The following is a 21,345-nucleotide window of genomic DNA, read 5'->3' as shown; positions in this document are numbered from 1 at the left end:
GTTCCTAGTCCATTGCCTTCTGTTATCCACAGTATATCTGACATTGCATCTGATGTCAGTAGGTTTTATTCCTGTCTTCTCTTGCCCAAAATAAAGCATTAGTGTACATCTCAAGTGCTTTTTCTTTGATTTCAGTCAGTTTCTGATCTGGATTGGGAATATGCCCCTCATTAACTGTTTCTGTCTGACTACTGTTCCATCAAGGCTGTTTCAAAGATCCAAAAATAACCTGCATAACAAGGCTTTATGCAGCAAATTACACTATCTTTTATTTCATGTTCACAGCAGGGACAAAAATCCAATTTTCAGTAACCAGCATTAGTGACCTTCTTCTTGTTGTTAAGAGCTTGTAAACAGTGTTTTGCTTAGGTCAATATGCCTCAGTCTCCTTGAAAGTAAATAGTTGTCTGTTCCTCTGAACCAGTCAGAGAATATTCACCTTGAAAGTCTTGCAGTATGGTTGTGTGACACAACACTTTTGTAACTTGTGGGTTACAACCCAGCAAACCATGCCACAAACATTTACTCTCTCCACAACTTCTGACTGCAGGGTAGGAGGACTTGCTCTTTCTTCACTAATAATTCCAAAATATGTGTATGTATACATATTGATGCGTAGTGTCTATATATGTGTCTGCATGTTTGCATCTTCAACTTGAAGAATGCTTCATATATGTGCTTCAGGGAATAAAAGTGTTTTAAATGGGAATAGGAGCAAAACATTTCTCTAAACTCTTTATAAAGATGAAAACCAGGAGGGTTTGGTATCAAGGTTACAACAGTCAGTTGTAGTCTGTCTCCTTTTCAGTGTACACTTCAGAAAGGTTAGAGACGACACAAAGACAATATTGTGAATAGTTTTTTAACAAGCGTGCTTTGGAGATCCCAGCTGCTCTGAACATTGACTTTCAGTTTTTCTCTTGGAGTGTGTTGGCAGATAGAAACCAGAACTGACAGTAGAGAATACACTTTTAGAAAAAGTAATTAGGAAAGTGTTTATCAAAGGGAGCATTACCTATATAAGTTTTTGATGTAAATTAGTAAAAAGGTGCAAAGATCTAGTAGCCTCCTTACCACAGTGCATTACCAAAACAATGCAATAAATACAAGCTCTAGAGAAGTGAAAGGATGTCTTACTGAAAACAAAATATTTGGTATAAAATTCTATATGTTTTACACACGTATGTCCTAATACATGTATATGTATATTTACATGTCCCAAAAGAATTTATATATGTTAAAAAAACCTAGTTCTAACAAAACCCTTGGATATTCCTCTTGTTCCCCAAAGGAGTAGCATGACATTGGATTTGTTACTGAATGAAGAATATTGTCCTGAAATATGCTGATGCCTGTATATTCTATAAATTCTGCTACTGCTGTATTTAAGAATTTTGAAATGAAACCTTTTCTCGTCATGCTAAATGAAAGCTACACTTAGTGGTACACTGAATATGGGGAAGAGGATATGAGATCCAATCAACAAAAAACACCAGGTGTTATGTGAGGCAGTGTGCTCTGGAAAATACAGTGATTTTTATGCTTATGGTGTTTGTCAGGAGTTGATATTCCCCTTGAAATGTTCTTGTTATAAGCTGATTTTTTTAAAGCTATTGCATAAAGGCAGATGGAAGTCCTCCAAGCACTACAAAACTCAGCAACAATTACCTCTCCCACCACATACCAGAACATGGACCGTGTTTTTCAGCCAGTCCGTGCTCATCAGGTGAATAGGTTGTTGGATGGAACAGTACATTTATGTGCTCGAAGCACAACTGTCATCATTCATCCTTTGTTTATAGTGAGTAAAAAAATGACTTTTGGTAGATACTGAATGGCATTATACGGTTTAACATTATTTCATTCTCAGTCCTGCATTAGTAAGGGTACTACTGAATGTTGATTTTGATTGTGTCCTTGGCTAAATGTCCTATAATGATTCCTTAATGAAAACAGCTGTTGGATGCAATGTGTTTCCCAATGCCATTCCTATGACTTACACAGCACATACACTGAGCTTCATCCTGGAAGAATGGCCAAGGCAAGTTGACAATTTAAACAGCACAGTTGCTCCCATGAAGAGGTTATACTGCCAAAGTACCCTAAACTTCCAAAGTCAAGATATTATTAATTTAGGCATGTCCAAACTATTTGCATGGGCTACAAGGTCAAACAGAAGCCACACAATTGGTGCAAATTATCTCTACATAGCTCTCAATGCAAATAGTGGCAAATTATTAGAGCACAAGCTATGGAATTTATGAACTGGAAGTTTGGTTAAGAAACATTTCAGTATAACAAAAGTAAAGCAGAACAATAGTCTGGTATGTCTCTGTGTACTCCCATTGAAAATATGTTTTGGTGATCTTCGATGACCTTGGACTGCACATTCAGTTGCTATGATTTTTCATTAATTTATTTTTCTAATGGAATGCAATACAGAAATACTTTCCGTCATTTAATTACATTTGGTTATGTCAAATCAACCACAAAACAATGGAATTTTATGAATGCACAATTGTAGCCACACTGTTAAACTTAAGTGCTATCTTCTGAAGTCTATAACTGATTAATTAGTGACTGTACATTTTGCTAGTTAATATCTGAACTCAACCGGGACTTTTTCCACTGTGAATGGTAACCATGTTCATTATCACACACCCATTTATAAAAAAATCCTTTTTATCCCCTCTTCCCTTTACTCTCCCTTTTTCTCTCGCTTTTTCTCTTTCCCCTTCCTCTCTGCAATGGAAATATGCTTGCATTCCTGGAATGTCTATTCAAATGACAGACTCTAATCCAGATCTGGTTTCTGAATAAATGTTCCCTGGACCTCATCATACACCCAAATATGTATTGCTTTCTTCTATAGATTTTATCATCTTCCTTCTAGAAAGCAACAATAGCACTGTCTATCTACAAAACCTGCATGCAGTGTTTACTTCAACACGCAAGCTACTTTCTGATGGGCAGATCCTAATAAAATTTACAGGACTTGAATAAATGTAGCCAGTAGCATCAGTAGAAGTATTTGATTAACTCTGTTTTAGAATAATCTCTAATGCTGTAGACTGCATTTTTAGTGTACACTTCCCTAAAAATTATGGGCAGTGCAGAAGACCCAGTTTTTGCATATAGTTTTGGAATCTCTATGAAATAATTTTGCTGTTTAGATTATCTCCATTGTATAATGGTATACAAGTGGATAACAAACCCCACTATTTAGAGAGCTTCCTGCTCACATTTGACTCTTGCTGCCAAAGACTGCTCAGGAAGCTTTTTTTTTTCTTTCTGCAGACTTTTGTGAGAGTTAATTTTGGACGAAAATGGAAACTTTATGCATAGTTTAGAGTGTGATTGAGTGGAAGAGAAAGAGGAGACTCAAACAGTATTTCCCTCAAAGTGCCTTTTCATTTTTTAGATGTATACTACTTTTGTTTTCCTGTTTTTCAACTTTTAGAGCCATGTTAAGTCATGTAAAAACATGGTGATAGGAACCTGTAGGAAAACTGTCAGTACTTTATTTTTGTTCTATATGTATTATATGCTTATGTTTCCTTTGGGTGTGGGTGTCTTTTTCCAACTTAAGAACCAAATGTGTTACAAAAACAAATGTAGTGAAAATAAACAAGAGAAGTCTCATTTCCTTTGGTGAAAAGTTCACAATTAGCTTGAGTGTAGTTTTATGCATGTTGTACCCTATCAAATGGTTTTGCTGACCAAAGCTTGCTTTCTTGGATTTACCACAACTGATAAAAGATCTGTGATGTCAGACAAGAATTTAGCTACACAGAAAAGGGGGAAAGAGTGGGTCAAATGTAATAACATATTCTAGATGTTATTCCTGCCAACAATTAATGGGGAAATTCATTTTATGAAGCACTGTTTACAGACTGACATCTGGAGAACTTCTCAACTTGGATCATTTCCAGTGTGTAGATTTATGTAGTACTATTCCTGCCTCGCTTTTCCCCCTTTTTTCCTTAAATATTTCACTTTTCTGATTTGTACCATCCACTTAATTATGAATTAATGTGGATTATTCTGTTGTTGTGATTCCTTTTAGGATTCCAGGTGCATACAAATTCTAAATGCTTGCTAAAATGGACATGCAGTGGATACTTTTTGAAATGTATAGGGAGATATACAGGAATTTGAAGAGGGTTTTTACTTAAAGTAAAAGTTCTGTTAGTCTCTGACCAGAGAAGTCATAGTAGATACCCTCAGTAGAACCCCTGAAGTATGAAATTAAAAAGTTTAGAATCCTAGCAGGAAAGGTGGTGTTTTTTTTCTTTTCTTTGTTTTTATAAGATAGCTGTCCTTCTGAGTTGTGAAATGTTTTTGAATTGCAAAATCCTGATCTACTGTGGTTTAAATATGATATTCAGTGGTGTATATTTGTGCCTTATCCAGTTTCATTTTTAGTCTTGTGAAAGTTTATAGTTTACTTGGAACGTTTTGGTTCTTTCGGTGTGACAGTTGTCCTAGTGTGGTGTCCACTCCTTTCTTCCTGTGGGGAAGGGTTGTCAAGGGTATCCATCCAAGGGTATCCATGTTGTCAAGGGTATCCATCGTTATCTGGAGGATGGATACCTGTCCCTAGTGGAGCAAGAAAATGGAATTTTCCATTAGTTCCATTGAAAGAAGCAGATACCACTGATGTTGATGCAGGTTCATGTGTAGATGAGTGTCCAGTCATTCTACCTAGCACTAGGCAGCCAAACAAGCTAAGAGCCATAGTCAAACAGATCCTAGTAGTTCCTTCAGTTAGATGGTTATACTGGTATTAAAAGAGTAAGACAGAAATGCAGCGGGGGCACAAAGACCTTGATAATGTAAGCCTCATTTCCTCCAAAAAGTAAAAATATTTTATTGCTTTCTTGTCTGGTCATTCATTGGAATAATTACAGGTGCAAGAATCCTGGTGAAATCCTGCCCCACTAAGAACAGTGCTCTCAGCACATGGAATGCTTTATGAAACAGTAATATTTAAAAACCAAAACATTCGGCAGTACTATTTAAAAACCAAAACATTGGGAACAGCTATTAGTAACATTGCAGAAGAAATAATTACTACTCTTAATATTGATGATGATACTATTGCTCTATATTCTGGCTACACTTTGCTTGTAAAATAGTCTATCACTGGTAACATTTCAGTCCTCACTATTCTCTATCAAGAAAATAAAATTATGGAAGAAGTGAGTTTTGCTTTACGTTTTAATAACTTCTGATAGCGTCAGATGGCAAGTAAATCTTAACAAATCACTCACATCAGAATCAAGAACAGGAAGTCTTGTTTCCTTTCAGTGAGTAGTGTGTTGTACCCAAGGGCAAATAAATGTTTTCTGACTCTTACTCAGTTATTATCAGCTTGGATGACTAATTAAATATTTTGGCATCAAAAGCTATCATTTCTCAAGGCTGTGTAAGTTACTGAATTTCAGGTTTTAGAATGAACATTGTAAAAGTTGTTTTACTTCCATGGAGAAATTCAATAAATACTAATTGACTAGGCAAGTTTTCACTTATGCTGTTAGAAAATGTTATAAAACCTTTTAAAATGTATGATGCCATTCTTAATAGTTCTTTTGTGCAAGAAACCTTAATTTTGTGTCCTGTACTTACAGATTGCTGTTTAATAGGGTAGATTTTATCTGAAGAATAAGAATGAAAAATATCTAAATTGACTTTTAAAGCAGGAGTGTCCATTTCATCAAATCTCATACTTTACATTTTAGTCACAATTTGCAAATGGGAGCAGAAGTATTAGTTTACTGATATTTATTTTCATTTAGGGTGTAGGTACATGTACATTTAATGAATTGTCAGACATTTCCCCAGTGTTACAGTTTTTCAACATGAAGGCGTTTTTCTAATTTCCCATTTTTCTCCTTCAGTTTCACAGCGGGTACCCTAAATATCTGAAGTGGTTATGGGTCTTAAGTTTGCACATTGCTGTTATGTTCACTCCTAAATTTCCTTTCTAACTGAAAAAATTTGCTTGCTCTAAATAAAACATAAACCCCACAATGTGTCTCATACTTTCTACCAGGATGTATCTGGGTCTTTCCTCTTCCCCAGGAACAAAGGATTCTGTATCAGTTCTTTTTCTGGTAGGAATGTGTGTTTTCACATGGTATGCTGGAGCTGCTGTGCTTTGCCCTACCTAGATGGTGCAGGGCATTCTGCAGGGCATCGTGTGCTGCTTTGCCGGTGCTCCTGAAACTGCTGGGGAAACTGCAGCTCTTCTACTTGGGCATGCAACCTTATTTTTAACAACTGTTTTACTCATTTTGTAAGGAGAGAATAGCCTGTGTTGCTGCAAATTGAAAACACTGGTTATGGGGCTGGGACTATGACATTTATTTTCAAAACAGAACAAAGCTGCCATGAAGGTGAAAAGTCTGTGCACCCCATTGGGAGTTGATGTACTGTTTATAAACACGTGCTTTCAGAACACAATAGATAAGTACATAGATTTGTTTGCTTGCTAGTGGTGATCCTGGGAGGGCTATGAGAAAGAGATGCAGCTCAGCTGTGTACTAAATTGTTGGCAATACACTTACTGTATGGCCATGTTTTTGCTGTGGAATAATGACACATCCTCCAATGTCCTGATCACAGCTGTTTTGAAATAAATTTACATTAACCTATTCCACTGCAAGCTACTTGCAGCTATCTTCAGGTGATACTATTATACTACTAGATTATCCCTCTCCATATTTTAAACATAGGCATTTAAACACATTTGGAGGGAAAGCTGGAAGTCCTTATGTTCTCTAATGAACTACTCAGAACGCAATATTGCAAAATATGAAGAATCTATTATTCTATGCATCCCAAAATAACTTGACTAAGGCATTACCAGTGCAGTGTGTTATTGGCCAGTGAAAGTCTCCCAGTGTTTCCAGATCTCTAGCACTGTGTGGTAAAAATACTGTATTTAATAGTTCATCCAAAAAAACTACCATCGTGTCATTCTCTGTGACAAACTAACAATCTTCATAAGTTTTGTTGTCTTGGTAAAGTTATTTCATTAACACCTAATTACTTCTATTACAAAATTAGCTCCTAATAATCTGGTCTTTAATACAAATCATGTTATTTCCATGTTTTATGTGGAACCAGCTTTATATATTCTGTGGTCTTTATACGTTCAAACTATTTTTGAAACCAGAATAAGTAGTAGAGAGAAGCCATTAAGGCATAATTAGCTTTCTAGACAATGGTGATACTTTTCTTTAACAAATGTTTCTGTGAAGTTAAAGTAAAGATTATTTCAGTTGTGTATGTTCCTGTCAGTTAATTTATCACCTCTGTTCCTTAATTATGCACCGGTGAATTTGTTTTGTTACATGAACACCACATTAAGTTTCTTCCATTTTCAACTAGGTGGCTGTACTACAATCCCAGAATCTGATTTGGAGGAAAGACCAGTTATACCGGGCTACACAGCAAAGTTTCCCAGACAGGTCGCAAAGCAAAAATCCAAGCCTGGTAAGTAAAGGAACATTATATTGTTTTACTTAGAGGTGTACAGCTCATCTTTTCAGAATGCTTGTGGACATACAAAACAGATTTCAGACTTTGTTAGCATAATTTTCAGTTTTTCTTGCAATAATAATACGATGTTTAGGACTCTGAGTTTATTCAGTTTCTTCTATGAAAGAACAGGTAAACTCTAGAGATCAATCTTGGTATTAAATAACTTCACAGTTGAAACTTTTTGTGGTACATAATACTTGAATGAGATTCTTGCAGGTTTTATTCACAACTTCTTCCACAGAGGCAAAATGAAACTGAGGACATTTTGGTGTAATAAAGGCTTATATTTTTTTTCCCTGCAGTATTGTGGTTAGTCTTTGTGCCAGCTGATTAAAATATGATCATTACTTATCTTTTGTGGAAAGACTTCCTAGAATTTCAGAAAAATATTATTGGATATAATCAAATGAAATTATACTGGCTATAAAATACGCTGCATACAGTAATGACACGTTTTCTGGAAAGACTTCATGCTGCCGGGAACTGTGATATAGTGTTAACATATTTTAAAAGCAGCGGTGTGTAATAGTGCATTGCAGTTTAATAAAGTGCCTGGTAAGATCTTAGGCTTTGACTGCAGCTATTTCCCATTTTGTTTACTAAGTTGTGCCTTCAGTCTTCTTTCCGCCCTCATTATCTGTTTTTGTCCTGTAATATTTATTCTTAAATGTATTTGAATGTTGTTTGTATATCAGATTTGTTCAATATAATAATATATGGGTGTTGAAGTTAAGAAGGGCAGCTTAGGGGTAACAACAAAAGTCAGAAACAGACAGAAAGTCCTTATACATCTTCAAAAAAAAAAAAAGGTAACTGTGTGTTTAAAATGCATTCAGTTGCTTGTTTGCCCAGCTAACTGTTGCACAGACAGCCAGGCAGTTGGAATATATCTATTTAATTGCAAAAGCAGAATTTGCATTAGCAAACTTTTAATAGTGGGCAGGGAAGAAGGATGTCTAATGCAGAAATGTATAGTAATGCCACAGTGTAACTTAAAACTCCAAAGTGAGTATCTGCTCAAAAAAAATGACCTGAAAAATCTACTCAAGGCCTAGAGCTCTGGCTTTTCTAGAGTGCTAATTACTTGCAGTCCTCAGGCACTTCAGGTCATAAGAAGAAGGGAAGCTGTCAAAATTGACATACGCATAGTTTAACCTTTATCATCTGGATATATTAAGTACCCTTCTGGTAATGGAAAAGTGTATTGTCTCTCTGATGTAGGATACAATCCTGATAAAATTCCAAATTCAGGCAACTAGACCAATAAATCAAGAACATATGGCAGGCAATCCCTCTTCTTTGTCTGATGCTCCACTCTTCTGATCAAGCACATATTTGTTCTTCAGTAGACAGTGTTCTGCTACGTTTAAACAACATTATCCTTGAAAATACTAGCATGAGAGGAAAAGTGTAGAAGTGTATTTATGAGATCCAGATATACCATATCCTACTGTAAATCCTAGTCCATGATAAAAATTGAGACTTACATCACATAGCTGGCTGTTGTTGCTTTGTAACTATAAAAGGCAGAATGAAAACTTTGAAAGCTTTATAAACGTCTTTAGGTTTACAGCCACGTGTTATACAAGTGAATTTAATTCATCCACAATAAGAATTGACTGCCTTCTGCCAGTTAGTGCTGCAATATATAGGACACCTAGAATATCTGCTACTGAGCTGTCTGGAAATTCTAATTGCTACAAGTGTAAGAGCCAAGGGAGCTACTTAAACCATAAGGGAACACTAGGCATGAAATCACAGCATTGCAATGTTTTTCTGTACATGATATTTTTGGCCTGAGTTCTTGCTCAGGCACCAAAGGCTCCAGGAAATAATATTTGGTGTGTCTTATGTATTTTTTTTTTTTTTAACGAGTTTGAACTTAATTTAACTATGTCCAGTCAATAAAAGAGGAAAAAAGTGATAAAGTAAAGTAAAAAATATTTTTCTTGATATATCTCCCTTCATTTACTGAGAGAGGTCAAGATAGATGTTGGCTATAAGTTGAGAAGTTTTGTTTTCTTCTTGTAGATGACTTTTGTTATTTGTATCTCTATCTGTAGTGGTAGTTTAATGGCAATACCAAATTATGCTGGCTTTAGAGAGGTTTCTGTGTCCAGCTAATATTTCTCATTTGGCTGTGTCACCTGAACTGATACGTCATGCTTAAGCTTCTTAATGTTCTTTACCAAAAAATTCCCACAGTTTAATGATAGACGTTTAAAAGGATAAAAATAGATTGAGGCTACAACACCAAATAGCTCAATACTGAAGAGTGAAAATGGATCTCTTCACCTGTAGTTTAATATGAACGTGGGCACAATGGTTGATAATCCCTGTGTAGGAAACCTGAAGAGAAATATGATTACAGTACAGGATTACTGAAGAGTAACAGATTGCATTCACAGAGGAAGATGGAAATCAAATGAATAAAACGGGCTGATCAAATTAGAATATTCCAGAGAATTCTGTAGGTCATGGGAGAACTTCAGCTCAATGCAATGGACTACCAGCTATGGAAATGGAGTGAGAAGTGCAGTTACATACTTGCTCCATCTGGTGCCAGACCAAATCTTAGCAACAGGATTTTGTACAGGTTGAATTCTGTAGTTACACACAATGTGTGTGTGTGTATGTGGCGGGGGAGGTGGGGGGAAGAGTAATGAAGTTGCCTTAGTTGGAACACATTTATTTCTATATTAGAGCAAAAGGTAAGCTCTGATTTTTCCCACTGGTACAGTGTACTGGCTTAGGACAAAACTCAAACAGTTCTCAAAAGTACAATTGTAGAGGTAGAAAAACAAAGCAGAACAGAGTGCCAGAGTGCCTTACCTACTGAAAAGAAGCTTAAGACCTGAATTGCAAAGGTCTCAGTGGGAAGCAGTGAGAATTCCTCACTGAGAAAAGAAGAAATAAGTCCTCTCAGCGGTGTCCTGAACTTGGACACCATTGCTTATAGTTAAATTGCTTGTGTGTCTAAATCTGCTGAAGAGAAGTGCTATCGAGAAGGTTTTAAACAGAGGAATTATGAGCAAAGGAGGAAGCCTCAAGAGCAAGAGGAGACCTGAATTCTGTGCAGACTCTGTGAGCTCCTTATGAGTATGACTATGTTATTACTGCTGTGGTTGCTGCTTGCATAGATGATGTTCAGTTAGTCTTGAGCTACCAAACTCCAGTATTGCTAGCAAACTACCTGTGGTAGTATGCCATTGAACCCTGGCTGTAGAATTTACCAAAACTCAAAAGAACTGCTCAACAGTTAATTTACATGAAACTCTTAATATCTGAGCTTGCTATTCTCTTGCTATTGAGGTATAGTATGTAGTGTATGGAGGTAACTCCCTGTCGCTCCATTGTATGCTAGTATGCTCTTCGGACATGCTGAGAATTTTAAAAAACCTTTTGAATTTCATGAGTAGATGTAGACCTAGGAGAGTTCACTGCCTTAAATATGTTATATGAGCTATACAAAGCACTGTGAAGGAAATGAGGGACCAAGACATGGAAGACTGTGCTGTGCTACGAGAAATTATGCTGTAGGATAGCATTGTGCCACAGACTTGCAAATTGTCTCATACAAAATATTATATTGAGACTTTCCAGGCAACTGCTAAGCGTATGAATGAGGCTTTTGGCTTTATTTGGAATAGTTACTTAGGACAGCAGAAAACAATATCTAGTAGGCATGTTGCAAGCCTCTTAAAGGAGACAATGAACGATTCTGGCCCAATCACAGAGTCTCTTTGAAAGGGGAATTCAAGGTTATATGATGTTTTCTATTTATTGCTGAAATAGTTTGCACTGTTTTTTTTCTTATTTATCTTTTTCGGATCCAACTACGTTGTGATTCTGTAGTAAAGAATGGCATAAATTTCATGATAGTTGGAAATTAATGATATTATTGCAGTTGTAGGATCAGCTTCTTGTCAACAGCTTTTGCTTTGAGTAGGTACAAAAGTACTCCCTTAAACATTCTCTGTCCTGGTGAATGGAAAATAATTCTTCCTGCTTACCTCCTCAAGGCACTGAGACTGTGTGCACTGCATTTGGGGAGTAACGTTAGCATGATAAATCTATCCCTGCTAACTTTGATCTTGGTCTTTTGCTTAGAGTGAGGAGAGAGCAGCACAAATTTCATCGTGGGCTGGGCAAGCCTGGTGGAGAGTTTGAATATAATTTGAAGTTGAGTCCACTTTGAAGTCTCTGTTGTTACTTCATTACTTTTTTCTATGAGCTTGCAGATATGCGGACCTCTGCTGCAATCACAAGTAGTAACACAGTTCCTCTTTCATGTAGGTCCTGTGGATTTCCTTTCTCTTTATGTTGTTCCCACTGTCTTCCATTTTCTTCTTTAGAAGTTATGAGTTTCTCATTAGGGTTGCAGTCTGTGTGAGATGAGTGGTTTGATTTCCAGGAGAAGTTTTAATATGTTCTGGAAGGAGGTTTGCAGAACCACACTTCTTAAGTTCTCCCTTGTTCCTAAATATTTCTGATGAAATGAGTTGAAAATGTTGTTTGTAGCAAATAATTATAAGGAAGATCTCATACATGCTGGCTTTTTAGACACATTTCTAACAGATATGGTGGACTTTTCTCTGAACAATTAAAGTGTGCTGGTGATGAGCTGTAGGCTGAAATAACGTCTATATTTATCAGAATAGAGCACTTTAAGTAACTGTTCTGTGTTCCTCATATGCTACTGCTGCAAGCTACTTACCGCGAAAGGGAATTTCCAAAGATGTATTTTTCTAAGCAGTATTCACACTGAATATTTTAGACAGAAAGGATCTGGTTGCTCTTTTGTGAGTAAAGAGTTTTATGCTGGTAAATCAGGAGTAACTCCACTAAGTTGATAGAAAACTAGATGAATTGTTGGCATGAATCAAAGAATGATTGGGATGAAAAATGTATCTTTGGGATTACTTTTTTTTTTTTTTGTGGGGGTGGGGAGTGTGGAACAATGGTGCTGATCAGTAGCTCAGGATTTTACAACACTGGGAGTCAGATTTGTCAAGTGTCCTGTCATGCAGATGTTGGAATTTTCACAACTTGTAAGTCTTGATTTTCCTGGCAGAATTTTTCGCCAAAGATCCTGTAAATCTATCCTGTAAATGATCTATCTAAAGGAAAAAATCTTAAATATTTAAGGGAAACATTTGCCTGACTTTACTGTGATAATTCAGAATAACCATTGTCTCTTCCTGAGAGAGCAACAGAGAACATGGCCCAGTATTTACATTTATTGTTTAAAGATGAACATTTCTGAGAAGCTGTTCATGAGACCAAAGGCTTGGCATTTGCACTCGCTACTGTGCTGCCACTGTTTTTAGTTAAATTCTTTTATTTTGCTGTCATGCAAATATTTACATGACTTAAAGATTAAATTTCAAAGTTCTCGTCTTGTATGATTATACTTAGTAAAATAAATAAACTTTCATAGTTTAATACTCATAGTATTTAAGACCAAAAACTGTCTCAGCATTTATATTTATGTATTGGAATAGGTTTTTTAACTGTCTTTAATTTGAAGCATCTGGCTTATTACTTTTGATTAAATACACAGGCAGCTATACATAAATGACTGTGAGGTTGAATTATAAACTCCAGTAAAACAGACATTCTGAGCCAAATTTTTAAAACACCCTTCAAAGTTGCACCCAGACATTGCACAGCTGCACATCTTTTCCAACAAGTTTTACTTCTTGTGTTTTATTTATTTGTTACTTTACCTACAGCATTGCATGGCAATGTTCATGTAGACATGGGTGCTGTTTAAGAGGATCTTTCAACTTTACCCTTCTAATCAAAGATTGCTGTCCTTATTATGTCTAGACAATTTTAGGAATAGTTAGATGATTCCAGCCCACAAAGATGCTCAGTTACACAACCTTGCATAAACAACTCTTGTTAGTAAACAAGTTTCTAACTATTTTTCTTTAAAAGGTCTAGTGACACATTTAAATTTAGCTATGTGCTTAATTTTTCTTATGAATCATTATTTACATGAAGGCACAACTGTGTGAAACTGCCACCTATAAAGTAGTTCATCACAAAGTGATGTAATATAAGTTGAATTTTACGATAGTGTTTCATTTATTTGATTTTAGAAAGGAGTATTCTTAAACACTTGGCTTTGTACAAACAGTTAGATGGTAAAGAGCTTTTGCATACAAATTGTTGCCAGCTATCCACTGAGGCTTTTTATTTTTGTACTGTACTGTTCTTAATATTATCTTCTACCTGCATAAACAAGCAGAGGCATACCCTTGAATATGTTTTGAAGGGTGCTTAAATATGCTGTAAAAACTCTAAAACACATCTATGAAGGATTTCTATTTGCTCTAGATCAGACATATTATTTATATATTGGACTAATAACCACACTAAGTTTTCAACTAGTAAAATACAGGTGGCCTTACTGCTGTTATTGTAATTATCATTGTTTGCTATACTGGTAATCATTTGGATACTGATATTCTTGCCAGTTACAGCAAAAGTATTTTCAATGTATGTAGCCAAACAATTATCTTTTTTCAGGTTAGACAGCATAATAGGACAGAAATCAACACAAACTGTATTGTACATGAGATTAAATAAAAGGAAAATGTATAAATTAAGGTAAGGATCATTTTGGAAAAATGTACGTGCTGTCTGGAATAGGATTTCATGCCCATAATGAGCTTTCAAAACAATCAGTCAAATGAATCAGTATTGTTGGCAATGCAGACTTTTCAGCTGTCCGCAGTCACAGCTTTGAACCTGAACTTGTGTCTGTAGTTTGGTTACTATGGTCATGACAAAAGTAAGAACAGACCTGACTTCAAACTTATTTTTTTAAATGCATTGAACCAATTAATGGCTCTTATCTGAGGGGTTAAATGTGCCTCTGACAGTTTGAGTTCAGTTTCAAGCATTTTGACAGATGAGTTGCAACGCATTATGTTGTTCTTGACCTAATGAAGAGTCTTGAATTTGAAACAAATCTGACAAAAATGCTGAAACCTGTGATGGCCTCAAGTAAGTGAAAGCTCCTTCAGGACCTAACCTTATTAGTAGCTGACTTACGTATTTCTCACTGATGTATATTGTAGTACTGTGAGACCAGGTCCTTGTTTCTTTCTGTATGCACATTGCTATGTAATAGGAAAGATACCAGGAGCCTGTAGCTGAGCCCACCTAATACATTAAAATTGCTAAGCTAATTGTTTCCACAAGAAAAGGTGCAAAGAAAATCACTGGGCTACAAAAAGCCTATTTTTCTGGAGAGAGCTGAAGAGATTTATTGAGGTTTTCTTTTCCACAGAGTCTGTTTTTCTAAAGAGCAGTGCAGCTTAGGAGATTAATGTGAGAATTCCTTCATTAAGTCAATACCAAATGAAATACAGTTTCTCTTTTAGCAGGAGCTTGTATATACATCTCCTATGAAATGTAATATAAAGCATGATGACATAACAAGCCTTATTTATGTTCTAATATTTGCTGATTCAAGTATATTATAATGTACATTATCCACTGCAGTGGGTAAAAAGATCAGCCTCTGTGTGTTTGCCCTATACCAGTGGTTGTGGTAGTGTTTTACAGAATGCTTCCTTTCAAAGGTTGAAACAATCTCTTACTAATTCCAGTTTGTTTCATGACTGTCAATGAAACAAAGGGTACTTTACTCTCTGCTTTGTGAGTTGACTCAGAAATTGCTGAGATCACAATAAAAAGGTATGAAATGAACAAGTCATGGTACAGAGGGCCCAAACCTTTTCCTTCAGATTCAGTGGCTTTAATGGAAAAAATTGTTTGAAGGGCTTTTAATTAGAGAGTTCAAAGGCACTCTTAAAATTATTAGCAAAAGGTTGCTATTGTTGCAGTTAAAGGTGCAGTAAAGAGTGGCACAAGGCATAACAATGTACTCATGGCCATATTGAAAGCTTTTTGGAATCTGTGAAAAAGCCTTTCCTTATTTTATCAAGTCATAAACATGAGAACTGCTGATGGATGATAGAAGATAATGAGCACATATAAGGGCATGCAAAGTGTGGAACAAAATGCAAATCAAAGCTAAACACTTTGCAAATTCTGCATAGGTCTTGTATTCAAGAAGGGGGAACTATAGCACAGTGGAAGGAATAAAAAAAGAGAAGTTTAAAAGCTTTTTATGTGACTAAATAGCTATGAGCTTACGAGAAGTAGATGGTTGTCACTAGGATTCATTGACTCGCTCGAGCTCTGCCAGTGAAGGTGGGCAGGACACAAGCTAGTCTGACTTTTCTGTTACTTGCTGCTGCTTACTTTTCCTGTGTGAAGGTGAAGGTTAATACTCTGTTTTCCTTGCTGGTGTTTGTAAGATTTCTTGTGTTGTTTTTGTTTCCTCACACCAGTTATTTTCTCCATCATATCAAGTGTTGCCATCTAAAATGCACACTGCAAACATGCCCAGCACTTTGTTTCTGGTACATATGAACTGCTGGCTATTGTTTTCTCTAACTCTGTGGTGAAATCTTTTCACTGAATATTCAGTGAAACTTGTTTCGAAAGACATCTGTTTTCCTACCTAATGCTTCACTGTCTCTCCAGTTCTTCACAAACTTTTATATCTAGTTTTTTGTTTAACTGGACATATTTTTTTTCAGAACATGGATAACTTTGAATATTATATGTTGTTTGGATTAGTATATTATTCCTGGCTTAACTTCTTTTGTCAGATCTTTATTGGCTAGTGAGATGAGGTAGTACAGAGATATCTGTTCTACTTTCTTGACATTCTAGAAATGTGTCTTTAAAATTTACTTTCTCCTAAGGATTCTTTATGTGCATTTGTGTTAGATGTTAATGGCTCCTATATATTCTTGTCAGTCTTTGAGAAATATAAAAAAATTCTGGTTTCTAATAAGGTATTATTAAATAAAATAAAAGTACAGAGCAACTCATCAAAATATTATTTGAATGCCCACTCAGCACTCCCAGACAAGAAGGGTTTAGTGGCTGCCAGGTTTATTATTGAATCCTGGCCAGTTGCTTATGGGCCTGGACAACAAGGTTGGCAGGTAGAAGAGAGTATAGACACTTTTGGCTTCTGCCATCCATCTTTATATAAAATTCAGGTGTTCAACAGCACAAAACAGAAAACCAGTACTGCAAGTTGAGTGCTCCAAGGAGGAGTTTTTCTGATGCAGAAACTTGGGGTCGGAATTGTGTGACTTGTATGTGTAAGTCACACTACACATAATAAAGGTTACTTCTGTCCTCAGATTGTTTTGGTACCTTTCTCAGAATCTTAAAGTTAATACTAATGTATTTGTTTAATCAGATGAGTATTAGTTAAATCTAGGATGAGGCTGTAAAATGGTTTTCCAAGTCTTTTTTCCAGGTTACACAAAATGCCAAGACTCACTTCATAGCTTGTCAACATTGGCCACCAAAGGGAGATTAGCTCTAGGTCTTTAGGAACTGTTTGCTGGAAAAAAAAAATGACATTGTGGAGGTGTTAGCAGTTATTTTCCAAAAGATCTTCTTTTAAAAGTAATTTTAGTGTCCTGTGCCCCTTTCTCCCCTCCCAGTTCCAGAAGGCAGCCATCCATATTCTGAGCTAATGGCTTAAGCTTTCTTTAGAAAAAAGACTGTTTTTGAGATACAAGATTGCATGAAAGCACCTGAAACTGCTAGTATCAGTTCTCTCTCCCTGAGGGCTGACTCTGCAACCTCTTGAAAAATAAAGGATTTGAATGGAAATGTTGACTCTCTTTTAAATAACTGCTGACATGCCTGAAATGAGGGAGCACATTCCCACATGCTCTTGTTGGAGACTGTTACTGGAATTGCAAATAGGTTTTTCGTGTCACTTTGTGGAAATTATCAGTGCCATTATAAGCCACTTCGGAGTATTGGTAGAGCTTTGAATTGTCAAGGAATGGATGTTGTTGGTAATATGGATGATATACAATGCCAGAGCATATTGTCTTAATTAAATAAAGTTGTGAGTAGTATTGAAATGTTTTCAGTGTTTGTATCAGGTGTTTTTTTCTTAATTATTGTAATGAAGTATTCAAAATATTATTGTATCATCAAGGTTTTGTAAGTCATAGCTTTTCCATAGAGGCAGCAGGATTTCTGTGTTTGTACAGGACGGTGATACTGCAATGCTAGGGTTAAGGTATCTCGGAAGAGGCTTGAACCTCAAATCCCAATAGTCTGTTGTGGCTCAAAATTGCTCTCACTTGGGCATGCTGGAGCAGTACACATTTCAATCATGCTGACTGTAGCCCTTAAGACTGATTCACTGAAAGTGGACAGTAAAATTCTTATTCTACATCTGTATGCAGTAGCGTTAAGAGCTCTTCCACAGTTTTTTGAATGCTTGGTGACACAGTTCCCCAAGGTAATAATATGCCTAATACACAGGAGACCATGCTGTGCATTTATTAGTAACATCTTTTGGGGCCTCACCCCTGTGTGCCATCACAACTATCATAACTGATGGCCTGTCACAAACTCCTTGGTTCTTGACTTGATTCTCATTGCCTGCAGCTATGAGATGCAGCATGTGTGATCCTGTTGTCCCTAATGCTTGAATGTGTCATATTTCCAACTCCAGAGGAGAATTAAAATTTAGTAGTTGATGACTCTGTATGTTTGACTGTAGTTAATGCAGGTCTTCTGACATTTTCTCTTCAAGGGACACATCAGTTACAATAACAGAATTCAAAAGTTAGGCTTCAAGAACTGGTTCATGTTCACCATGCTGAATGGTTGGATGACTTTGTTAAGGAATTGTTTGATATGTTGTGACCAACTGGTATTACGTGTTAGGAAGACTTCCTCAGACAGGACAAGAAACAGCAGAGCAATAGCTCTTGTTATTAAAATCGACAGTTCCAACAGTGCAGTGCTTTTTACTTACTCTGAGGTAACTAGTAATTTTGTCAGCCTCGTCAAATATTTATCAGCCATCTCTGTTAAGCACATTCTAATTCTGACTTATTTTGTATTGTCACACTCCACAGAGTATCCTCGCATCTTTTTCACCTGTTAAAATAAGCCTGTCTTCCTGTGGTTGCAGTGTCACCCTTATTGGTTTAGTATTAAGCCTACTGCAGTGCTTCCAAAAGTAGGATATAAGGCTAAAGTAGAAGTGAATGGAAAACAGTATAAGTGCTAAATTTTCTAATAGCTACTGGAATGTATGAGCAGAAATACGCTGCACGAAGTGGTGTTGTGTCCTACCACCCTGTGTTATTGCAAGAGTAAATCTATATCTGTGACTTGAGTGTTAGTAAGCAGGATGCCAGTGCATAAGGCTAATCAAGTTTGGGTCTTTGACATATGGTGGATGGAAAAATAGCTCGTATTTCTTAGCACAGACTTTGGTTTCAAAATTGGGTTCTGTTTTGGGGAAAAAAGAGAAAGATTCCAAAATGTTTAGCAGCACAGGATGTAATATCTGGAGTGGTGCTACAACTAAGTCTGTTTCCTTTCCTGCTACCCTCAAAACAAAGGTACTATGCCACTTACTGAGGACATGTTTACTTTTATCAGTGGCATGTTATTTACAGCCCACGTTGCCTCACAGAACAAGGTGAACAACAACAGAAACCCTGTAGTTCCTTACCTTGCTACGTTTCCTAAACAGAGTAAAAAAAATTGTGGCACCAGTTAGGCCAGATTACTTTTCACCTTAGTGTATAGCTCCTATGTAGCAAGACAGAAAATAATCTACTACTTAATCAAATCTGAACTCTTATTTAATTGTTTTAAGATTTCTCTATAAAGGTTGCCCTTGCCTTCATGTTAATAATGAATTTAATATGTTATTTTTTAATTTTTTTTTAATGTATTTTGGCTCATAGATGTCATATCTGTCTTCAAGTCTAGTACCCGAAGTGTCATGGACAGACCGATTCACACTGTGCAATACCCAGCTATGTATTAACACCCTGGAGAATACTGCTTTAAAAAATAGAAGATAAGCTTGTTTTCTGGAAAGTAGCCTTAACAAAATGTTGTAACCTGGATTTTGATGTGACCTCTGATCCCATTCAAGAAACTCATAAATGTGAAAGTTAGGAGTTAAAAATATCGAAATTATATGCACTTAGACAAAGTTAGAGATCTCCCATGGCTCTGTTTATCAAGAAAATTCTGTTGTTTTTTTTGCTTATTCTGGTGTGTTTAATATTCCAGCAAATGTTAGGTTTGGTTTTTTTTCGTGTACTAACAGCTTGCCACTTTGAGATTGGCAACCTCTATCAGTGCAAATGGGAAAGAGGAAAAAGAAGCAAGGTAAGAAAAGAGGATAGAATAACATAGCGCAGTAGAAAATGAGAAAAATAGAAAATACACTAAATGTTCCACATCACATGGGTATTAGTTCTCTCCCCTGTAGTTGTAATCCAGGAAAGTTTTTAACTGTGAAAAAAGCATGATTAAAAACATGTGCATGCTTTCATCTGGCCTGCATTGCTAGCAGCATTAAGCAAACAATCACTGCAAATGTTCTCAGTGCATGTTGCAAACTGTGCCTGAAAAGATAACTTTTGCATAGCGGGGCTACTTGCAGTTCCTGGCTTAGCTCACTTAAAACTAGATTGGTTGTGTCCCAATGACCTGTGGCCTAAATCAGGGCCGTTGCCACAGTTTCACCTTCACTTCCAGCCACCAAGTGTTTCTCCATTTGCAGGTGCCAGCACTACTGGTTGTATGACCAGGTGGTAACGCAGCTTTAGGGTGATGAGCTGATTGAAACCTTGCCCCAAATGTGGTTAAAACTGATTTTTTACCTTAGTTTCTATCCATTATATTTAGACGATCAAAAGGAAAGGCTACTAGTTTGTGGGGGTCACTGAGTTGTAACTGAGTCTACAGGTGCAAAGCTGTTAGTTCTGCAGTGGAGAAAGTTAGTATGTACATCATGATACATGGAGAAGAACATGACTATCCATTTTGGCAGCAGGCCATAGATACATCAAATTAAGTAGAAGATGAAACTGCATCCTAGCTTTTGACTCTATCAGTTTCCTGAATCCTTCACCACGTAAGTTCTGGATCACGAGAGCTGGTTCAAGGAAGGAGAAGGGAATGGGGAAGCCATGACTGCCCCAGCTCACATTAGCTTACACTGCTGTGTGACTCAGAGCCACAGTAGCTGAAGCACATTCAGACCCTTAATAAATAGGAGTACTGAGAAAAGAACCCAGAATGCTGTTAGGATTTTTTAAAAATTGTGTGCTATGCCTTATGAAGTGAAATTGTAAAGTTATTCTGAGTTCTGTTACCTAATGAGCCAGTGCTGGAAATACTAGTTTATTTTTATGTAAAGGAAGGTGGTTTGTGTATGATGGGGAGCCTCTTCGTTCTTGTGTTCACAATCCATTGTGCCAGAACTCATTTATGTTTTTTCCTGGCAATTTTCTTACAGCTCTAAAGTTGTAGACACAGGACCTAATCCAAAAAAGTTCATAAGAACATCCACTGCTAAGTATATGTGGTCTCACCGAACTCACAAGGGAGTATAGTAGGTAACGTGAAAACACCCTCTGGTCTTTCTATATCAACTGTATTTGCTCTTTCTTGGAGTAAAATTGGTTGTAAGCCTGAAAGAAATGTCATATTAGGACAGCTGCTTCTCCTGTTCTCCTTAGCATTTTGTTGGTTTCATCAAATGGAGAGTAGGTCAAGGCTCCATCACGAACATGAAGCTAAGCCAACACATAAATACCCTTGAGCAGCAGTTTTAACATTTTGGAATATTTATAGCTAACAGCTAAACTTTAGGATAATAAACTGTTCATGAGCTGTGTTAGTTCATTT

The 21,345-nt window shown here is 36.5% G+C and overlaps 1 protein-coding gene across 1 annotated transcript in view; it reads left to right on the top strand.

Annotated features, from left to right (window-relative positions):
* BBS9 (Bardet-Biedl syndrome 9) overlaps positions 1-21,345 on the top strand; it is a 343,165-nt gene that overhangs the window by 220,300 nt on the left and 101,520 nt on the right. Inside the window, exon 22 of the mRNA XM_080338643.1 lies at positions 7,396-7,500. Within this exon, the coding sequence (XP_080194769.1) occupies positions 7,396-7,500 (105 nt within the window). The remainder of the gene's footprint in view (positions 1-7,395; positions 7,501-21,345) is intronic.

The sequence above is a fragment of the Nesoenas mayeri genome (genome assembly GCF_963082525.1).
Source record: "Nesoenas mayeri genome assembly, chromosome: 2".
Classification (NCBI taxonomy): Eukaryota; Metazoa; Chordata; class Aves; order Columbiformes; family Columbidae; genus Nesoenas; species Nesoenas mayeri.
The sequence above is the reverse complement of the archived record's forward strand: the minus strand, read 5'-3'. Positions and strand labels throughout refer to the sequence as shown.